General features: G+C 46.2%; 1 protein-coding gene across 1 annotated transcript; it reads right to left on the bottom strand.

Moving 5' to 3' along the window:
• Positions 1–6,491: 6,491 nt before the first annotated feature.
• On the bottom strand, positions 6,492–12,546 carry LOC135533777 (acyl-coenzyme A diphosphatase NUDT19-like). Its single transcript, XM_064961010.1, has 3 exons — positions 11,652–12,546; positions 10,713–10,920; positions 6,492–6,514 (listed from the first exon to the last, which is right to left on the bottom strand). Exons 1-3 carry the CDS (start codon positions 12,441–12,443, stop codon positions 6,492–6,494), a joined length of 1,023 nt encoding a protein of 340 aa, XP_064817082.1. The 5' UTR covers positions 12,444–12,546.
• Between the last annotated feature and the right edge of the window lie 5,483 nt (positions 12,547–18,029).

Below are 18,029 nucleotides of genomic sequence, written 5' to 3'. Positions count from 1 at the left end.
GGTCTACTCTGGACAGTTGATAAGGATCAGTAGTGGGTCTACTCTGGACAGTTGATAAGGATCAGTAGTGGGTCTACTCTGGACAGTTGATAAGGATCAGTAGTGGGTCTACTCTGGACAGTTGATAAGGATCAGTAGTGGGTCTACTCTGGACAGTTAATACGGATCAGTAGTGGGTCTACTCTGGACAGTTGATAAGGATCAGTAGTGGGTCTACTCTGGACAGTTGATAAGGATCAGTAGTGGGTCTACTCTGGACAGTTGATAAGGATCAGTAGTGGGTCTACTCTGGACAGTTGATAAGGATCAGTAGTGGGTCTACTCTGGACAGTTGATAAGGATCAGTAGTGGGTCTACTCTGGACAGTTTATAAGGATCAGTAGTGGGTCTACTCTGGACAGTTGATAAGGATCAGTAGTGGGTCTACTCTGGACAGTTGATAAGGATCAGTAGTGGGTCTACTCTGGACAGTTGATACGGATCAGTAGTGGGTCTACTCTCGGACAGTTGATAAGGATCAGTAGTGGGTCTACTCTGGACAGTTGATAAGGATCAGTAGTGGGTCTACTCTGGACAGTTGATAAGGATCAGTAGTGGGTCTACTCTCGACAGTCGATAAGGATCAGTAGTGGGTCTACTCTGGACAGTTGATAAGGATCAGTAGTGGGTCTACTCTGGACAGTTGATAAGGATCAGTAGTGGGTCTACTCTGGACAGTTGATAAGGATCAGTAGTGGGTCTACTCTGGACAGTTGATAAGGATCAGTAGTGGGTCTACTCTCAACAGTTGATAAGGATCAGTAGTGGGTCTACTCTCTACAGTTGATAAGGATCAGTAGTGGGTCTACTGGTCTATAGATTGATCAGGGTCTATTGATTTACATGCCTCTTGATTGACAGGGTATATTGATTGACAGTGTCTATTGATTGACAGGGTCTATTGATTTCATGTCTATTGATTGACAGGGTCCATTGACTGACAGATGTTTCATGTCATGACCTTCCTGGAACACCTATTGAGATGTGTCTCTTGTTGTCATGACTCACCTGGAACACCTATTGAGATGTGTCTCTTGTTGTCATGACTTACCTGGAACACCTATTGAGAGGTGTCTCTTGTTGTCATGACTTACCTGGAACACCTATTGAGATGTGTCTCTTGTTGTCATGACTTACCTGGAACACCTATTGAGATGTGTCTCTTGTTGTCATAACTCACCTGGAACACCTATTGAGATGTTTCATGTTATGACTTACCTGGAACACCTATTGGGAGGTGTCTCTTGTTGTCATGACTTACCTGGAACACCTATTGAGAGGTGTCTCTTGTTGTCATGACTTACCTGGAACACCTATTGAGATGTGTCTCTTGTTGTCATGACTTACCTGGAACACCTATTGAGATGTGTCTCTTGTTGTCATGACTTAACTGGAACACCTATTGAGATGTTCTCATGTTGTCATGACTTACCTGGAACACCTATTGAGATGTGTCTCTTGTTGTCATGACTTACCTGGAACACCTATTGAGATGTGTCTCTTGTTGTCATGACTTACCTGGAACACCTATTGAGATGTGTCTCTTGTTGTCATGACTTACCTGGAACACCTATTGAGATGTGTCTCCTGTTGTCATGACTTACCTGGAACACCTATTGAGATGTTTCATGTCATGACTTACCTGGAACACCTATTGAGATGTGTCTCTTGTTGTCATGACTTACCTGGAACACCTATTGAGATGTGTCTCTTGTTGTCATGACTTACCTGGAACACCTATTGAGATGTGTCTCTTGTTGTCATGACTTACCTGGAACACCAATTGAGATGTGTCTCTTGTTGTCATGACTTACCTGGAACACCTATTGAGATGTGTCTCTTGTTGTCATGACTTACCTGGAACACCTATTGAGATGTGTCTCTTGTTGTCATGACTTACCTGGAACACCTATTGAGATGTGTCTCTTGTTGTCATGACTTACCTGGAACACCTATTGAGATGTGTCTCTTGTTGTCATGACTCACCTGGAACACCTATTGAGATGTTCTCATGTTGTCATGACTTACCTGGAACACCTATTGAGATGTGTCTCTTGTTGTCATGACTTACCTGGAACACCTATTGAGATGTGTCTCTTGTTGTCATGACTTACCTGGAACACCTATTGAGATGTGTCTCTTGTTGTCATGACTTACCTGGAACACCTATTGAGATGTGTCTCTTGTTGTCATGACTTACCTGGAACACCTATTGAGATGTGTCTCTTGTTGTCATGACTTACCTGGAACACCTATTGAGATGTGTCTCTTGTTGTCATGACTTACCTGGAACACCTATTGAGATGTGTCTCTTGTTGTCATGACTTACCTGGAACACCTATTGAGATGTGTCTCTTGTTGTCATGACTTACCTGGAACACCTATTGAGATGTGTCTCTTGTTGTCATGACTTACCTGGAACACCTATTGAGAGGTGTCTCTTGTTGTCATGACTTACCTGGAACACCTATTGAGATGTGTCTCTTGTTGTCATGACTTACCTGGAACACCTATTGAGATGTGTCTCTTGTTGTCATGACTCACCTGGACCACCTATTGAGAGGTGTCTCTTGTTGTCATGACTTACCTGGACCACCTATTGAGATGTGCCTCTTGTTGTCATGACTTACCTGGACCACCTATTGAGATGTGTCTCTTGTTGTCATGACTCACCTGGACCACCTATTGAGATGTGTCTCTTGTTGTCATGACTTACCTGGAACACCTATTGAGATGTGTCTCTTGTTGTCATGACTTACCTGGAACACCTATTGAGATGTGTCTCTTGTTGTCATGACTTACCTGGAACACCTATTGAGATGTGCCTCTTGTTGTCATGACTTACCTGGAACACCTATTGAGATGTGTCTCTTGTTGTCATGACTTACCTGGAACACCTATTGAGAGGTGTCTCTTGTTGTCATAACTCACCTGGAACACCTATTGAGAGGTGTCTTGTTGTTATGACTTACCTGGAACACCTATTGAGAGGTGTCTCTTGTTGTCATGACTTACCTGGAACACCTATTGAGATGTCTCTGTTGTCATGACTTACCTGGAACACCTATTGAGAGGTGTCTCTTGTTGTCATGACTTACCTGGAACACCTATTGAGATGTGTCTCTTGTTGTCATGACTTACCTGGAACACCTATTGAGATGTGTCTCTTGTTGTCATGACTTACCTGGAACACCTATTGAGATGTGTCTCTTGTTGTCATGACTCACCTGGAACACCTATTGAGATGTGCCTCTTGTTGTCATGACTTACCTGGAACACCAATTGAGATGTGTCTCTTGTTGTCATGACTTACCTGGAACACCTATTGAGATGTGCCTCTTGTTGTCATGACTTACCTGGAACACCTATTGAGATGTTTCTCCTGTTTCCCTGGGTTTATGATCCACAGTATTTCTGAATTCACTGGCTGATATATGTTAATTGTACAACTCAACTACTGCATTATTTACCTCGACATACCGAGTGACAAAACATTAAGAACACCTTCCTAATATAGAGTTACACCACCCCCTTCTGCCCCTCAGAACAGCCTCAGTGGGTCAGGCCTCAACGTGTGAGCATGGACTGGAATTGTGTCAGAGCGTTCCACAGGATGCTGGCCCATGTTGACTCCAGTGCTTCCCACAGTTGTGTAAGTCGGCTGAATGTCCCTTTGGAGTGGTGGGCAATTATCGTACACACAGGTCACTGTTGAGGATGAAAAACCCAGCAGCTTTGCAGTTCTTGACACACTCAAACGAGTGCACCTGGCATACTACCATACCCTGTTCAAAGAAAGGCATTACATATTTTGTCTTGCCCATTAACCCTCTGAATGGCACACACACACACACACAATCCAAGTCTCAATTGTCAAGGCTTGAAAATCCTTTTCTAACCTGTCTCCTCCTCTTCATCTACACTGATTGAAGTGGATTTAACAGGTGACATTAAATTACCTTCACCTGGACTCACCTGGACAGTCTGTCATGGAAAGAGCAGGTGTTCTTAATGTTTTTGTAGACTCAGTGGTTAATGGTGTGATAGTTCTAATGAATGTTTCATATAAAACACACTGATTAAATAAATCTGTACAATTATGTACAAAAAATAATACATTGAGAGGTATTTGTTCCAGAATTTAATACATTTTTAGTTAACCTTTGGTGAACTTGGTAAGTCAGTTAAGAACAAATTCTTATTTACAATATGACCTACCACGGCCAGGGTCTGTAGTGAAGCCTCTAGCATTGAAATGCAGTGCCTTAGACCGCTGTGATTACAGCCTGGAATCGAACCAGGGTCTGTAGTGACAACTCCAGCACTGAGATGCAGTGCCTTAGACCGCTGTGATACAGCCTGGAATCGAACCAGGGTCTGTAGTGACGCCTCTAGCATTGAGATGCAGTGCCTTAGACCGCTGTGATACAGCCTGGAATCGAACAAGGGTCTGTAGTGACGCCTCCAGCACTGAGATGCAGTGCCTTAGACCGCTGTGATACAGCCTGGGGCTCGAACCAGGGTCTGTAGTGACGCCTCTAGCACTGAGATGCAGTGCCTTAGACCGCTGCGTCACTCAAGACCCTTTGTCAGGTAGCAGAGCACAGCAGTAGGGAAACCAGCAGCAAGACCTTAGCAGCCTGTACAGCACAAAACATGGGTCACATCACCAATGGCACCCTATTCCCTATATAGTGCACTATCTTAGACCAGAGCCCTATGGCACCCTATTCCCTATACACTGCACTACTTTGACCTATGGCTACTTAGACCAGACCAGCCCTATGGCACCCTATTCCCTATACACTGCACTACTTTAGACCAGAGCCCTATGGCACCCTATTCCCTATATGCACTACTTTAGACCAGGCCCTATGGCACCCTATTCCCTATACACTGCACTACTTTAGACCAGAGCCCTATGGCACCCTATTCCCTATATAGTGCACTACTTTAGACCAGAGCCCTATGGCACCCTATTCCCTATACACTGCACTACTTTAGACCAGAGCCCTATGGCACCCTATTCCCTATATAGTGCACTACTTTAATCAGAGCCCTATGGCACCCTATCCCCTATATACTGCACTACTTTAGACCAGAGCCCTATGGCACCCTATTCCCTATACACTGCACTACTTTAGACCAGAGCCCTATGGCACCCTATTCCCTATATAGTGCACTACTTTAGACCAGAGCCCAATGGCACCCTATTCCCTATATAGTGCACTACTTTAGACCAGAGCCCTATAGGACTCTATTCCCTATATAGTGCACTACTTTAGACAAGAGCCCTATGGCACCCTATTCCCTATACACTCACTACTTTAGACCAGAGCCTATGGCACCCTATTCCCTATAGTGCCTACTTTAGACCAGAGCCCATGGCACCCTATTCCCTATGTAGTGCACTACTTTAGACCAGAGCCCTATGGCACCCTATTCCCTATATAGTGCACTACTTTAGGCCAAGCCCCTATGGCACCTATTCCCTATACACTGCACTATTTTAGACCGAGCCCTATGGCACCCTATTCCTATAGTGCACTACTTTAGACCAGAGCCCTGTGGCACCCTATTCCCTATATACTGCACTACTTTTGAGATCAGAGCCCTATGGCACCCTATTCCCTATATAGTGCACTACTTTAGACCAGAGCCCAATGGCACCCTATTCCCTATATAGTGCACTACTTTAGACCAGAGCCCAATGGCACCCTATTCCCTATATAGTGCACTACTTTAGACCAGAGCCCAATGGCATCTCTATTCCCTATATAGTGCACTACTTTAGACAGAGCCCTATGGGACTCTATTCACTATATAGTGACTACTTTAGACCAGAGCCCTATGGGACTCTATTCCCTATATAGTGCACTACTTTAGACCAGAGCTCCTATGGCACCCTATTCACCTATACACTGCACTATTTTAGACCAGAGCCCTATAGCACCCTATTCCCTATATAGTGCACTACTTTAGACCAAAGCCCTATGGCACTCTATTCCCTATATAGTGCACTACTTTAGACCAGAGCCCTATGGCACTCTATTCCCTATATAGTGCACTACTTTAGACCAGAGCCCTATGGCACCCTATTCCCTATATAGTGCACTACTTTAGACCAGAGCCCTATGGCACTCTATTCCCTATATAGTGCACTACTTTAGACCAGAGCCCTATGGCACCCTATTCCCTATACGCTGCACTACTTTAGACCAGAGCCTATGGGACTCTATTCCCTATATAGTGCACTACTTTAGACAGAGCCTATGGGACTCTAGACCAGAGCCCTATGGCACTCTATTCCCTATACACGTGCACTACTTTAGACCAGAGCCCTATGGCACCTTATTCCCTATATAGTGCACTACTTTAGACCAGAGCCCTATGGGACTCTATTCCCTATATAGTGCACTACTTTCAGGGTCACATCCATCTGACATGACCCCTCACTCTGGGTACATCTCGTCACCTGGTAAGAGAAGGAGACGCAAACATACCACACACACCACACATCACACCTGGTAAGAGAAAGGAGAACAAACACACACAGACACACCACACAGACACACCACACAGACACACACACACACCACAGACACACACACCACACAACGTTAAACAGTAAAACGATCATCCGGCAGGAAGCATATCAAATCAGACTGACAGTTTTGGACTTTCAACATGAGAAGAAAACAACCTAAATTCACCGGGAGAATAATATAACTAACAAAAAAACTATTCAAAACCTAAAGATCTCCCTTTCTCTCAACTGAAGAAGTCGGCTTGGAGCCCAAATCTCTCTCCATGAAGTCAAAAGGCCATAGATGACTGATAAAGGGCCATAGATGACGTGGATAAAGGCACTAGATGACTGATAAAGGGCCATAGATGGCGTGGATAAAGGGCCATAGATGACTGATAAAGGGCCATAGTGGATAAAGACATGATAAAAGGGCCATAGATGACGTGGATAAGGGCCATAGATGACGTGGATAAAGGGCCATAGATGACGTGGATAAAGGCCATAGATGACGTGGATAAAGGGCACTAGATGACTGATAAAGGGCCATAGATGACGTGGATAAAGGGCCATAGATGACGTAAGGATAAGCGTGGATAAAGGGCACTAGATGACGTGGATAAAGGGCCATAGATGACGTGGATAAAGGGCACTAGATGACGTGGATAAAGGGCACTAGATGACGTGGATAAGGGCACTAGATGACGTGGATAAGGGCACTAGATGACTGATAAAGGGCCATAGATGACGTGGATAAAGGGCACTAGATGGCGTGGATAAAGGCACTAGATGACGTGGATAAAGGGCACTAGATGACTGATAAAGGGCCATAGATAAAAGCGTGGATAAAGGGCACTAGATGGCGTGGATAAAGGGCACTAGATGACTGATAAAGGGCCATAGATGGCGTGGATAAAGGGCACGAGATGACGTGGATAAAACTAGGGCACTAGATGACTGATAAAGGCACTAGATGACGTGGATAAAGGGCACTAGATGCGTGGATAAAGGGCACTAGATGGCGTGGATAAAGGGCACTACTAGATAGCGTGGATAAAGGGCACTAGATAACGTGGATAAAGGGCACTAGATAGCGTGGATAAAGGGCCATGGATAAAGGACACTAGATGACGTGGATAAAGGGCACTAGATGGCGTGGATAAAGGAGCACTAGATGGTGGATAAAGGGCACTAGATGGATAAAGGGCACTAGATAGCGTGGATAAAGGGCACTAGATGACGTGGATAAAGGGCACTAGATGGCGTGGATAAAGGAGCCATAGATAGATAAAAGGGCACTAGTGGTGGATAAAGGGCACTAGATGACGTGGATAAAGGGCACTAGATGACGTGGATAAAGGGCACTAGATGGCGTGGATAAAGGGCACTAGATGACGTGGATAAAGGGCACTAGATGACGTGGATAAAGGGCACTAGATGGCGATGGATAAAGGGCACTAGCGTGGATAAAGGGCACTAGATGGCGTGGATAAAGGGCACTAGATGGCGTGGATAAGGGCACTAGATGGTGGATAAAGGGCACTAGATGGCGTGGATAAAGGGCACTAGATGACGTGGATAAAGGGCACTAGATGACGTGGATAAAGGGCACTAGATGGCGTGGATAAAGGGCACTAGATGGCGTGGATAAAGGGCACTGATGGCGTGGATAAAGGGCACTAGATGACGTGGATAAAGGGCACTAGATGGCGTGGATAAAGGGCACTAGATGACGTGGATAAAGGGCACTAGATGACGTGGATAAAGGGCACTAGATGGCGTGGATAAAGGGCACTAGATGGCGTGGATAAAGGGCACTAGATGGCGTGGATAAAGGGCACTAGATGGCGTGGATAAAGGGCACTAGATGGCGTGGATAAAGGGCACTAGATGACGTGGATAAAGGGCACTAGATGACGTGGATAAAGGGCACTAGATGGATAAAGGGCACTAGATGACGTGGATAAAGGGCACTAGATAAAGCGTGGATAAAGGGCACTAGATGGCGTGGATAAAGGGCACTAGATAGATGACGTGGATAAAGGGCACTAGATAGCGTGGATAAAGGGATAAAGGCACTAGATGGCGTGGATAAAGGGCACTAGATGACGTGGATAAAGGGCACTAGATGGCGTGGATAAAGGGCACTAGATGACGTGGATAAAGGGCACTAGATGACGTGGATAAAGGGCACTAGATGACGTGGATAAAAAGGGCACTAGATGACGTGGATAAAAGGGCACTAGATGGCGTGGATAAAGGGCACTAGATAGCGTGGATAAAGGGCACTAGATGGCGTGGATAAAGGGCACTAGATGACGTGGATAAAGGGCACTAGATGACGTGATAAAGGGCACTAGATGACGTGGATAAAGGGCACTAGATGGTGGATAAAGGGCACTAGATGATGTGGATAAAGGGCACTAGATGACTGATAAAGGGCACTAGATGGCTGGTGGATAAAGGGCACTAGATAGCGTGGATAAAAAGGAGCACTAGATGACGTGGATAAAGGACACTAGATGACGTGGATAAAGGGCACTAGATGACGTGGATAAAGGCACTAGATGACGTGATAAAGGGCACTAGATAGCGTGGATAAAGGGCACTAGATGACATGGATAAAGGGCACTAGATGACGTGGATAAAGGGCACTAGATGGCGTGTATAAAGGGCACTAGATAAAAGGGCACTAGCGTGATAAAGGGCTCTAGATGACGTGGAGACTAGATGACTGATAAAGGGCCATAGATGACGTAAGTGGATAAAGGGGCCATAGATGGCGTGGATAAAGGGCACTAGATGACGTGGATAAAGGGCACTAGATGACGTGGATAAAGGGCACTAGATGGCGTGGATAAAGGGCACTAGATGACGTGGATAAAAAGGGCACTAGATGACGTGGATAAAGGGCACTAGATGACGTGGATAAAGGGCACTAGATGACGTGGATAAAAGCACTAGTGGTGGATAAAGGGCACTAGATGACGTGGATAAAGGGCACTAGATGATGTGGATAAAGGGCACTAGATGACGTGGATAAAGGGCACTAGATGACGTGGATAAAGGGCACAAGATGATGTGGATAAAGGGCACTAGATGACTGATAAAGGGCACTAGAGGACGTGGATAAAGGGCACTAGATGACTGATAAAGGGCACGTTGGAAAGAAAATCGTAATTAATTTGTTGCCAGCAGCACAGTTGCAGTCACCAATGCTCTGGATAACATGAAAACTGCCTAACCAGCTCTGCCAGGGCCAGTAAAATGGTCAGAGTGAGGTATTCTCTCATTTGTGTCTGGAAGATGCTAAAGCCAAAGATAGCCAGTTAGCTTGGGCGCTTGACTGCTGTTAGGTCAGAACGCTCGGTTCAACCCTACTCCTTGGCCAGAGCGGCCAGTGTCAGCTCTGAACTCTCTGAGAGCGGAAGGCCCTGAATTCACCAACGGACAATCAGACAACGCTCTGAATTAAGTCAATGTTTACTCTAACCTGGGAGGAGGGATATGTAGTGATCAGGCCCTTCATGTAAATATAAACTCTAACCTGGGAGGAGTGATATGTAGTGATAAGGCCCTTCATGTAAATATAAACTCTAACCTGGGAGGAGGGATATGTAGTGACCAGACCCTTCATGTAAATATAAACTCTAACCTGGGAGGAGGGATATGTAGTGATCAGGCCCTTCATGTAAATATAAACTCTAACCTGGGAGGAGGGATATGTAGTGATAAGGCCCTTCATGTAAATATAAACTCTAACCTGGGAGGAGGGATATGTAGTAACCAGACCCTTCATGTAAATATAAACTCTAACCTGGGAGGAGGGATATGTAGTGATCAGGCCCTTCATGTAAATATAAACTCTAACCTGGGAGGAGGGATATGTAGTGATCAGGCCCTTCATGTAAATATAAACTCTAACCTGGGAGGAGGGATATGTATGTCAGTTCATGTGAACATCAACCTGGCCCTTCATGTAAATATAAACTCTAACCTGGGAGGAGGGATATGTAGTGATCAGGCCCTTCATGTAAATATAAACTCTAACCTGGGAGGAGTGATATGTAGTAACCAGACCCTTCATGTGAACTCTAACCTGGGAGGAGTGATATGTAGTAACCAGACCCTTCATGTGAACACTAACCTGGGAGGAGTGATATGTAGTAGCTGTCTGACACCATGCGGACAGGGAGCCACTGTTCACAGCCCTCTGAAGCTCTCTGTCTGGAGAAGCTGTGGAGGTTCTGCAGGGAGGGGAACCTGCACATTCGGCTGAGATCATAGAACTGTGGAGGGGCTATCCACATCTCTCTGGCCTGGTAACTGTGGAGGATCTCTGGGGGAGTGGACCACTGAGAGAGGGGAGACGAGAGGGAGAGGGGAGGGAGGAGAGAGAGGAGAGGGGGAGAGAGAGAGGGGGAGGGAAGGGAGAGAGAGAGGGAGAGGGGGGAGAGAGAGAGAGGGGGGGGGGAGGGGGGAGAGGGGGAAGGGAGAGAGAGGGAAGGAGAGAGAGAGGGGAAGGGAGAGAGAGAGAGGGAGAGGGGGAGAGAGAGAGGGAGAGGGGGGAGAGAGAGGGAGAGGGGAGGAGAGAGAGAGAGGGGGGAGAGAGGGGAGAGAGGGGGAAGGGGGAGAGAGAGAGGGGGAAGGGAGAGAGAGGGGGAGAGAGAGAGGGGGGAAGGGAGAGAGAGAGGGGAAGGGAGGGGGGGGGAGGAGGAGAGAGAGGGAGAGGGGAAGGGAGGGAGAGGGGAGGAGAGAGAGGGAGAGGGGAAGGGAGAGAGAGGGGGGGGAGAGAGAGGGAGAGGGGAAGGGAGAGAGAGGGAGAGGGGAAGGGAGAGAGAGGGAGAGGGGGAAGGGAGAGAGAGGGAAGGGGAGAGAGGGGAAGGGAGGGGGAGAGGGGAGGAGAGAGAGGGAGGGAGGAGGGAGAGGGAGAGGGGAGGGAGAGAGGTTTAGGTTGGACTAAGAACAAATGAACAGTTTACAACAATATTATGAACTGATAAAGACATCATGAATGAATATAGTCACTTAAACCTTTGAACACAACAATAATATACATGTTCACCTTACTAAGCTATGGTATCACCTTAAAGTGCACAATTTCCTTCTCGTCTTGTAGGGTGTGAGGTGGTGTTTCTTGCAAGCAGCACATGTAGAAGGCCGTGTCATACCTCCTCTGTTTCGCGTACACACCAGTGGGGGTCAGCCAGTTGCCCCATTCATGCAGAGCCCAGATGTTCGGTAGACACTCCAGCTCCCTACACATTCTGATGAAGTTAGAAGGGTTCTCGTTTACCTGCACTCTCCATTTAGCCAATTCACTCTTGTCACGGAGATCAGTTATTCGGGTTAATTCGGGTTGACTGTATCGGTTGTTCTCGATGCTGTTAAATAAAGTACCCTCTTCCTCTTTTGACACGACTAGAAGTACACCGGACTCCTCGAACGTTTCCCTCACTGCACAGATTCTCAATGCGACGTCACCTGGAACGGGAGAACCCAGTTTCTTCCTGTCAGTGGCGAAGATGGGAGGTCTCGTCTCCGGCGGCTGTTTCACAAATCCCAGTCCAAAATTCGGTGAGCGCCGAAAAGATTGAAAAAGATCAAGCCATTCGCTTGAGAAATCTGACGGATCCACCAGACCGCCGGGAAAGACATAAGCATTCGGCATGAAACCACTCGTACCGCTTCGTTTCAACAACAACACTTCATAGTCGAAGGCTGACCTGTCAGGCAAGCTGGAGTGCCCACTGATAGCAGGTGCACCGGTTCCTTTATCGACACACCTTGTCAAACTATCTACAGGGAGTTTATGTCTCGTACCAGCAGCTAGTATGACCGTCGCGGCCTCCTTCCAGTGTCTCAGAGCCGTATTCATCTTTTGGTCGTTTTATTCTCTCATTTCCAATAGTGTTATTCTGAAGCAAAGTCCACAACACCAACGTCAAATGTTATTGTGTTGATGTGTCGTCATACGAGCAGGAAGGTCAAGGGAGTAGAAGAAGAACCGTGTTTCCGGTGTCTTCTGTTACAACGCCACCTACTGTTGTGGATGACTGATTTTACCATATCTTCTATCAACGCAGTTCGTGATGCTGATTAAAGTGGGTGAAGGTTCGAGTTCAGGAAAGTGATTGATGTTTGTGGTTAGTATTTTTTTGCCAAACAGATACTGTAAACTTTTATAAGATGACAAATGAATTGATTTGTGGGATTGAATTACAATTGAAGGGTAAACTGTTTTATTCACAAACACAACAACTCACTATCTACTTTTCAACTCCGAGAAGAAGAGGTTTTGAAACTGTGTGACACGAATACATCACACAATAGGCACTATAAGATGAACGTGTCCCCAGGTTCAACTGGCAGCTGGTGGAGAGATAGAAGACAACAAGGGACAAATGTCTTTTAACTTGTCAAATACAATTTAAACCTTAGATTATATACAAGTGCTTGAACAGCGCAAACATGAGGGATTTTAAACAATGTTGAGGACAAATAAAAAGCAAAAAATATGACATCATTTTGGTCTCTTATGTTCTCACTAGTCATGTACAAGAACAGCATATTCTCAGGGTCTCCAATGGCACCCCGTTCCCTAGGGCATAGGGTGTGATTTGAGATGGCACCCCGTTCCCTAGGGCATAGGGTGTGATTTGAGATGGCGACCCATTCCTAGGGCATAGGGTGTGATTTGAGATGGCGCCCGTTCCTAGGGCATAGGGTGTGATTTGAGATGGCCCCGTTCCCTAAGGCATAGGGTGTGATTTGAGATGGCGCCCCGTTCCCTAGGGCATAGGGTGTGATTTGAGATGGCGCCCCGTTCCCTAGGGCATAGGGTGTGATTTGAGATGGCACCCCGTTCCCTAGGGCATAGGGTGTGATTTGAGATGGAGCCTCGTTCCCTGGGGCATAGGGTGTGATTTGAGATGGCACCCCGTTCCCTAGGGCATAGGGTGTGATTTGAGATGGCACCCGTTCCCTAGGGCATAGGGTGTGATTTGAGATGGTGCCCCGTTCCCTAAGGCATAGGGTGTGATTTGAGATGGCGCCCCGTTCCCTAGGGCATAGGGTGTGATTTGAGATGGCGCCCCATTCCCTAGGGCATAGGGTGTGATTTGAGATGGTGCCCCGTTCCCTAGGGCATAGGGTGTGATTTGAGATGGCTTCCCGTTCCCTAGGGCATAGGGTGTGATTTGAGATGGCACCCGTACCCTAGGGCATAGGGTGTGATTTGAGATGGCGCCCGTTCCCCTAAGGCATAGGGTGTGATTTGAGATGGCGCCCCATTCCCTAGAGCATAGGGTGTGATTTGAGATGGCACCCGTTCCCTAGGGCATAGGGTGTGATTTGAGATGGCGCCCCGTTCCCTAGGGCATAGGGTGTGATTTGAATGGCGCCTGCCCCTAGGGCATAGGGTGTGATTTGAGATGGCGCCCCGCTCCCTAGGGCATAGGGTGTGATTTGAGATGGCGCCCGTTCCCTAGGGCATAGGGTGTGATTTGAGATGGCGCCCCGTTCCCCTAGGGCATAGGGTGTGATTTGAGAAGCAGACCAATGGCGCCCTGTTCCTAGAGCATAGGGGTGTGATTTGAGACACAGACCAATGGCGCCCCGGTTCCCTAGAGCATAGGGTGTGATTTGAGATGGCGCCCCCCTGTCCCTGGGGCATAGGGTGTGATTTGAGAAGCAGCCATTGACCTCCTATATCCAGTCAATTAGTTTGGGATCCAGACCATGTAGACGGCTGATGCCAACCTGCTAAGCAGAGCCTCTATGTCTTCAATATAAATTGGCAGTATCCTAAAAGCAAATATGTCCTCCCCTATGCAGAGTTTAAACACAGAGGGGCATTAAATAGACAAACTATATTGGCGAAAGTCTCATGGGAGAGAAACAGACAGGATTCCAGCATTATGACACAGTACAGAACGTTCATTATGAGACAGGACAGAACGTTCATTAAGAGACAGTACAGAACGTTCATTATGAGAAAGGACAGAACATTCATTATGACACAGTACAGAACGTTCATTATGAAAGGACAGAACATTCATTATGACACAGTACAGTACCTTCATTATGACACAGTACAGAACATTCATTATGACACAGTACAGAACGTTCATTAAGAGACAGGACAGTACCTTCATTATGACACAGTACAGAACGTTCATTATGACACAGTACAGAACGTTCATTATGACACAGTACAGAACGTTCATTATGACACAGTACAGAACGTTCATTATGACACAGTACAGAACGTTCATTATGACACAGCACAGAACATTCATTATGACACAGTACAGAACGTTCATTATGATACAGTACAGAACGCTCATTATGACACAGTACAGTACCTTCATTATGACACAGTACAGAACATTCATTATGAGACAGGACAGTACCTTCATTATGAGACAGGACAGAACGTTCATTATGACACAGTACAGAACCTTCATTATGAGACCGGACAGAACCTTCATTATGAGACAGGACAGAACCTTCATTATGAGAAAGGACAGAATGTCATTATGACACAGTACAGAACGTTCATTATGAGACAGGACAGAAACATTCATTATGAGACAGGACAGTACCTTCATTATGAGACAGGACAGAACGCTCATTATGACACAGTACAGAACCTTCATTATGAGACCGGACAGAACCTTCATTATGAGAAAGGACAGAACGTTCATTATGACACAGTACAGAACGTTCATTATGAGACAGGACAGAACGTTCATTATGACACAGTACAGAACATTCATTATGAGACAGGACAGTACCTTCATTATGAGACAGGACAGAACGTTCATTATGACACAGTACAGAACGTTCATTATGAGACAGGACAGAACGTTCATTATGAGACAGTACAGAACGTTCATTATGAGACAGGACAGAACGTTCATTATGAGACAGGACAGAACGTTCATTATGACACAGTACAGAACGTTCATTATGAGACAGGACAGAACGTTCATTATGAGACAGTACAGAACGTTCATTATGAGACAGGACAGTACCTTCATTATGAGACAGGACAGAACGCTCATTATGACACAGTACAGAACGTTCATTATGAGACAGGACAGAACGTTCATTATGAGACAGGACAGAACGTTCATTATGACACAGTACAGAACATTCATTATGAGACCGGACAGAACCTTCATTATGAGACAGGACAGAACCTTCATTATGAGAAAGGACAGAACGTTCATTATGACACAGTACAGAACGCTCATTATGAGACAGGACAGAACGTTCATTATGAGACAGGACAGAACGTTCATTATGAGACAGGACAGAACGCTCATTATGACACAGTACAGAACGCTCATTATGAGACAGGACAGAACGCTTCATTATGAGACAGGACAGAACGTTCATTATGAGACAGTACAGAACGTTCATTATGGACAGGACAGTACCTTCATTATGAGACAGGACAGAACCTTCATTATGACACAGTACAGAACCCAATTTCTAAGTATGTCTCAAATGGCACCCTATTCCCTAAGTAGTGCATTGCTTTTGACTAGGGCCTATGGGGTAGTGCACCACATAAGGTAAAGGGTACCATTTGGGATGCACAAATACATTTGTCCACATCAGTCAGTTTAGGCTGTTTATTATCTTCCTCTATTCGTTTTTCTCAGGAGGAACGACCTCCATCAGCAGCTGCAGGTGCATGGTGATTGGCCCTGCAGGGGAGGTGAGAGGTTAAAGGTCAGATTGGACCAATCAGGCTAATTAAAAGGTGAATAATAAATAAATAAACTTTAATAAAAGGTTGATAAAGGTGACATCAGCCCAATCACAGCATGATCTATAGGCTCTGTGACCTTCTGAGTTGAACTCCACAATGACTGTAGTTATGTAAAGGGAAGAACTCCACTAAGGCTCACTGAGGAATAAAACATTTTGATACATAAAGACCCAAGTTGCAGAAGATAATAGTGTCTGCTTCCCAAATGGCACCCTATCCCTATATTATAGTGCACTACCTTTCACCAGGGCCCATAGGGTAGTGCACTACACAGGAATAAGGGGTCATTTTGGAACACAAGCCAGTGTTGTCTTCGAGTGCACTCCAAAGGAATAGGCGGCCATTTTGAGATAAAGGCTCTCTCTCAACACTGGAGTGTCAGCAACTCTGAGCAGTGGGTAGTTACTCACTCATGACCCTGTGTGTCCAGCTGAACCTGCGATGAACGAAGGGGAAGTAGAGCAGCAGACCGCTGAGGATGTAGATGGTACAGTACAGATACTCCAGCTCTGGCTTGTCATGATAGGTGCTAGGACCAGGTAGCAGGACACGATCACCACCAGCACCGCTATGGGCATGGGACACTGTTGGGGGACAACCAGGGACATAACCACCTGTCAGTCTCACAGGTGGGATCTGGGACAGTATTGCTCTAAAAACAGGTTACCACCCCATTTGTTGTGGTAACCAGCTGAGGGATGTGACTGGAGAAATGGAACCACACTAAAATGTATAGACAGAGCTATGGATGTAAGGACTGACCATCCACGAGCTCAACATGATAGTTGTAACTATTGTTCTTCCAATAGCCAAGAGATGAACAGGACTTGGATGTATGGCAATGTGAATCTAGTCTTACCTTGACGGGCCTCTTGAGTTCCTTCCTGGTGAAGTGAAATAAGTCTGTTAATTCCTCGTCATTTGGAAAGAATGAAAATGAAAAGGACCCTGCATTTCACCGGAACAGGAGGTTGGCATAGTTCTCCAAACAGGAGACTGGCACTTCTTGGGTCAGGGTCCTATGTTAGGCCACTGGGGGCAGTAATGTATAAAGTGATGGGTCAGGTCATATGTTAGGCCACTGGGGGCAGTAATGTATAAAGTGATAGGTCAGGGTCATATGTTAGGGCCACTGGGGGGCAGTAATGTATAAAGTGATGGGTCAGGTTATAGGTTAGGCCACTGGGGGGCAGTAATGTAAAAAGTGATGGGTCAGGTTATAGGTTAGGCCACTGGGGGGCAGTAATGTATAAAGTGATGGGTCAGGTTATAGGTTAGGCCACTGGGGGGCAGTAATGTATAAAGTGATGGGTCAGGTCATAGGTTAGGCCACTGGGGGGCAGTAATGTATAAAGTGATGGGTCAGGGTTATAGGTTAGGCCACTGGGGGCAGTAATGTATAAAGTGAGGGTCAGGTTATAGGTTAGGCCACTGGGGGGCAGTAATGTATAAAGTGATGGGTCAGGTTATAGGTTAGGCCACTGGGGGGCAGTAATGTATAAAGTGATGGGTCAGGTTATAGGTTAGCCACTGGGGGCAGTAATGTATAAAGTGATGGGTCAGGTTATAGGTTAGGCCACTGGGGGCAGTAATGTATAAAGTGATAGGTCAGGTTATAGGTTAGACCACTGGGGCAGTAATGTATAACGTGATGGGTCAGGTTATAGGTTAGGCCACTGG

Source organism: Oncorhynchus masou, unplaced genomic scaffold (genome assembly GCF_036934945.1).
Source record: "Oncorhynchus masou masou isolate Uvic2021 unplaced genomic scaffold, UVic_Omas_1.1 unplaced_scaffold_2653, whole genome shotgun sequence".
Classification (NCBI taxonomy): Eukaryota; Metazoa; Chordata; class Actinopteri; order Salmoniformes; family Salmonidae; genus Oncorhynchus; species Oncorhynchus masou.
This window is presented reverse-complemented; position numbering and strand designations above follow the sequence as displayed.